This window comes from Marmota marmota, unplaced genomic scaffold (assembly GCF_001458135.2).
Source record: "Marmota marmota marmota unplaced genomic scaffold, marMar, whole genome shotgun sequence".
Taxonomy (NCBI): domain Eukaryota; kingdom Metazoa; phylum Chordata; class Mammalia; order Rodentia; family Sciuridae; genus Marmota; species Marmota marmota.
This window is the reverse complement of record NW_026000082.1, coordinates 40,424,317-40,429,355: the sequence shown is the minus strand read 5'-3', so window position 1 is coordinate 40,429,355 and position 5,039 is coordinate 40,424,317. Positions and strand designations below refer to the sequence as shown.

The following is a 5,039-nucleotide window of genomic DNA, read 5'->3' as shown; positions in this document are numbered from 1 at the left end:
ATGAATAAACGCCCGCACCCGAGCGCCACCCAGCGCCACTTGGAGCCTATATTCTGTGACTCACTTCTGCCCTCCCCCACCTCCCTCAAAGCTGTCCGCACAGCCTGTCCCGTCCAGCTTGGCACTGATGAGGGCTCCATCACTGATGGGCTGTGTGACCTTCAGTAGGTTACCTAACTTCTCTGAGCCTCATTTTCCTCAAGTATGAAAAGAAGATGGTCATAGTACCTACTCCACAGGGTGAAGGTGGGTGGAAACAACCCAGGTGGGCGCTTGGTATGGGGTAAATAATACGCGGTTGCCGCTCACATTATTTTTTATTAATTTCCTCCCTGTTCCTGCTGTAGGAAACCCTTCCCCTGAGATCCATTCTTGTCGCTGGGCCCAGTTCCCGCCACTCCATGTGCTGATTCGGCATTTACTGCTCCAGCCCATGATATGGCGCAGCTCTGGGGGCTGCTTACAACGTCACAGCTACGTGACCATTGCTCCTATAGTTGTGCTGTGCCCAGACGGCAGGACTGCGTGGGACAGAGCTGGTCCGTGTACTGGGTGGAGAGAGGGAGCTTCCCCCTGGGCACCTGCGCCCCTGTGGGTGCCGGTGAGTGGGCCCGGGGAGGCAGGTGGCTGGGAGTCCCAGCCCCGCACATCTCTCGGGACCTCCCGGACAGCCAGACCCCACAGCTGGGACCTGGGGTGCAGGCAGCCCCCGCTGCCTGGGAGTCCTGGGCTCCCGCCGGGCTGGGCTGGCCTTGCAGCCTCTGCTCCCCAGGGAAGGACTGTCCCCCACTGTCCTTCCTTCTGGTCCCTCTTCAAGTCTGACCCCTGCATCTCAGGAGCGGCCTCTGCAGGGATTTGCCCACCTCAGCCCTCACCTGGGGGCTCAGCAGAACCAAAGCTGCATGTAGAAACCTGAGAGATGGCCCAGGTCCCCCGCTGGGGTCAGTCCAGCCCCGGGCAGGGGCCCTGGGTCTCGCGGGCACAGTCAGGGCAGCCCAGTGGGTTGGGGTCCACACCATGGCTGCACATAGGGGGGCTCCCCGCTGGGCCTGCAGCGGCAGGAAGCGAGGCCCCTTCAGATGGATGCGGCCCCACTGGCTCCTGGGCTTGGCTGGGGTCAGCGGCCGCTCTGGCGGTGTCTCTGGGTGCGGGACCCTGGGTCTGCCCATCCTGGCGGCTGGTCTTGTCTGCCGCTGCCTGCCGAGGCTCCTCCTGGGGCGGGCCGCCTGGGGCCAGCAAGAGCCCCTTCTCGCCCCAGCCTGGCTTGGTGCGGACGCCCACGGCCTTCAGGATGACATCCATCTGCTTGGCATAGTCCAGGTGGCCGCTGACCTGCAGGAGGACAGTGAGTGAGGGCCACGGTGGTGGTGGGCAGGGCCCAGCCCTCCTGGGTCCCCCAGTGAAGCCTCTGGACCTTGTCCTTGTCCCTGGCCAACCAGTCACCAGTCCCACGCCTCCATCTCAGAGTCTCCCAGATCCAGAGTGGGGTGGGAGGGCCCCGGGCTCGGAGGAGGTCTAGAACTTATGAAGTAAAGATGGAGGACGTTTCTCTACGCGGCCTGCATCCTCTGGGACTGGACAGCCAGGTGGACGGTCTCCTCTGCCTGCAGCTAGTGGCCCGGCTGCTCTTAGCTGTGGGCTTGGGACAAGTCCCTACCCCACCCTCACTGTCTCAGCTGTACTATGGGGACAGTAAGGCCAGCTTCGAAGGGGGTAAAATAAAGCCCAGATGCAGACCATGAGATCTGTCCTCAGTGCTCCGGCCCCTCCTGCCTCAGCCCGACAGCACCCACACAGGGTCCCCAGCCGCCCGCGCAGTGAGGTGCAGCGCTGAGATGCTTTTGGCCAACGAGATGACTGGAGTTAGTGTTGGAGGTGACTAGGTCCTGAGGTGCCTCGAGAAGGGCTAGTGGGCTCGGGGGCTGTGGATCAGTGGGAGTGCACTTGCCTAGCGCCGTGGGGCCCCGGGTTCTGTCCCCAGCACTGCGCACACACAGAGGGGAGCGATGACGTCATTGCAGACCGGTCCTTACAAGTGGGTTTGTTATAAAAGTAACCGTGCCTCTCCCTTTCCCTCCCGCCTTCCTCCATGGGCTGACGTAGCAAGAAGGCCCCACCAGACCAGGTGCCATGCTATGCCCTTGGACTTCCCAGATTCCGGAAACGAGAGCCAACTCCATTTCCATTCATCGGGGATCACCTAGTTTCAGGAACTCTCGAATAGCAGAGAGGAAGCAATGGTGTTATGTGGTGCCCCTGAGGAACCGTGCTCTCCTTGACTCATTTCCTCTTTCCTGCTGGCTGGAAATCAGATGTGATGGCCCAAGCTTGGGCATCCATTTTGGGCCATGAACTGGACCACTAGGGTGGCACAGCAAGCAGCCAGACGGAGGGGACTCTGGCCCCTGAATACTGTGGAGCCAACAAGTCAGCCGGAAAGTGCCTATTCATGGGACAGAATCAACCCTGGTGTGTTTAAGACACTACATCAGGGATCCATTATAGGGCTCGAATCCCAACTAGGACAAGGGCCGAGAACTCAGAAGCGCCCACCCCCCTTCCTCAGAAAATAAGACCCCGTTTTTGTGCTTGGATGTGTCTGTGAGGGAAAAGGAGGCCGAGGAGGGAGCACGCGATGCCGGGCTGTGGCAACCGACGATGCCCGACACAGAGTAGGTCTGCACACAACTTAGCACCTACGTGAGTGGACACAGGCCCTCGGCAGGTGCTGGCTGCTAGTTGTGGCTGAGACTGAGCCACAGAGAGAGTCGGGGTTGCCCCACAGCATCCAGCCGAACGCCTTGGAGCAGGGACCTGGCCCCGGCCTGTTCCTAAGGCCCACGCTCTGCACAGAGAAGGCCGCCCCTGGCTCCTCAGGCCTCAGGTCCAGGGGGAGGCCAAGGAGGCCGCGCCCTTCCACAGGAGGGGGCTTACTTTGAGGCTTGGCGTCTGAGGCCCCGGCTGCCTTGCTCTCTTCTGCCAGGAGCTTGGGCCCCTGCCATATCCTGACCGCAGCTTCCCCACCTGGAAAATGGGGGTAAGACCCTGATGGCTGCAGGAGCTGGAGGGCCTGGTGCTTTGCGGGAACGGAGTCCATGCGACCTTCTACTGTTATGTTCCATGTACAATTCAGAAGAGTTTTTATAGAGACATTACTCCATTTGAGTTAGTGATACCCAGCCTCGGGGGGCTGGCAGGCGGTCACAAAGCACCAGTCTGGCAGGCAGCCGATGCTTCATGAATGTGGTTCCCTTACGTTAGTTTTCTTAGAAGGGGGAATCCATTGAGGAACCCAAAATGGCTGCTTAAACTCCAGCCATCATGTCTGAATTTCAGCCAATAGAAACTTCAGACCCACAGGAGACAAACGATAACTGCTTCTCTAAGGACAAACCCAGCTGCCTCCCTCTATCTTTTTAGTGCTTGTGAAAGGCTGGTCGAAGGGTGGGGAAGAAAGGCCAGGTCAGGAAGAAAGGGACGTGTCTGTGGTTGCTTGTACAACTGACTCTGGGTGGAAATGCTACTGCACAGCTGTCCCAGGACCCGCAGCTGGGGCCCTCCTTGGCTACAGGTGGGCCCAGGTCTCAGCCAAGCCTCGTTCTGAGCTGCATTCCACCCAGGCGGGGCGCGGGGGTGGGAGTCACTCAGCGCTCCAGCCCAGCGGGTGCTGGAGGAAGACGTCCGCGCCCACCAGCTCCCTGGCTGTCCTGGTTGATCTGCAGCTGCCCAGATACACGTGGGACAGCACCCGTGGCAAAGCCCTCTCTGACGGTCCCTGCTGGGGAGGGCCTTCCTGGGGGCCTCTGTGGGGTCCAGATCCCCCAGGGCTCCTCCTGTTTCCTGCCTCACAAGACACCCCCACACCCCACCGAGACGCGGACCCACCCACTTCTGCCTGCCCAGCCACTCCTTCCGGCCTCTTGGGCCCCTCTGGACTCCTTTTCCTCTCGGCCTCGGTCTCCTCAGATGACACTGATGGGGACACCTGCACCACAAGGCCACTATAGGTGGCCCAGGCTTCTTGGCGGGTCCCAGGGCACTGCCCGAGGCCTCGCCTGCGCAGTGGGACCACCATGTGAACAGGTGACAAACCTCTGTGGCCACCGGGCAGTGCCAGGCGCCTGCCAGCTGTCGGGGTCGGGTGTCCACGTGGTGCCAGGCCCTTTGCTAACTTCTGGAGGCCAGCGGGCATCTCCTATGGGACATGAAGGGTCTTGCCCTGGTGGGGACGCGGGGGAGGGGCAGTCTTCTGCTGGCTGAACCCTGTCCCCAGGCGGGAAGGCCACCTGGCCCCCCTCACTTATGGGCCCTGGAGATTCAGCCCCGGGTGGTCCACAGAAGTCAGTGGAGACCCAGGTCTGCAGGGCTCTGCAGCGGGGACCCTCCTCCACCCACCTGCCCCAGCAGCCTCCCAGGGAAACACAGAGGCAGCCTAATGACTTCTAATTGCCTGGAGGAGGAGAGCACTGGGCGGCTCCTAATGTGATAAAGAGCTATTATTAGGCAGAGCTGGGGAGCTGCCAGGGAGGCAGTCTGAGGAGCCGAGGGTCCCACAGGCAAAGGCCAGAAGGTGCTGGCAGGGCCTGAGCCGAGGGAACCAGTATGAAATGAGGGCCTGCCCTGCACCAAGAGGCTTACATGTGCTGCCCGGGAGGAAGATAGGTGGTTTCCACCATTTCATAGATAAGGAGACCGAGGCTCACAGAGGTCCCCTTCCCACTCGCTATGATAAGCAGGTCTCAGTGGACGAAGGCTCTCCAAGCCTTAAAGATCATCTAGACACTCGAGTTGTTTGCGTGGCCGCCCAGACAGGCTCTTTCCACCCATCCCTGCAAGAATTCTCGCCAGCAGGACCCCTCAGGGTGCACATGGAGTTGGAAGGTCTGGCGGTGGCACCCGGGCTGTCCCCTGATGAGGGCTCAGCTCTGGGTTCTGCCTCTGCTCCTGGTCTGGCTGGAGCCCTCTACCTGGTCCTTTGCTTGACCTGGTGGTTTCCGGGAGGGGCAGACAGGCCTGACTAGAGAGCTACGGGGTGGGGG

The 5,039-nt window shown here is 61.0% G+C and overlaps 1 protein-coding gene across 5 annotated transcripts in view; it reads right to left on the bottom strand.

The window, feature by feature from the left end:
* Positions 1-298: 298 nt before the first annotated feature.
* Positions 299-5,039, bottom strand: part of Tmco4 (transmembrane and coiled-coil domains 4) — a 76,894-nt gene continuing 72,153 nt past the window's right edge. For 4 of the 5 annotated variants that reach the window (XM_048816210.1, XM_015485603.2, XM_048816211.1 and 1 more), the window contains one exon: positions 299-1,332. In XM_048816210.1, coding sequence (XP_048672167.1) covers positions 943-1,332 — 390 coding nt within the window. In that variant the 3' untranslated portion in view covers positions 299-942. The remainder of the gene's footprint in view (positions 1,333-5,039) is intronic. The other variant, XM_048816213.1, reaches the window with a different exon arrangement.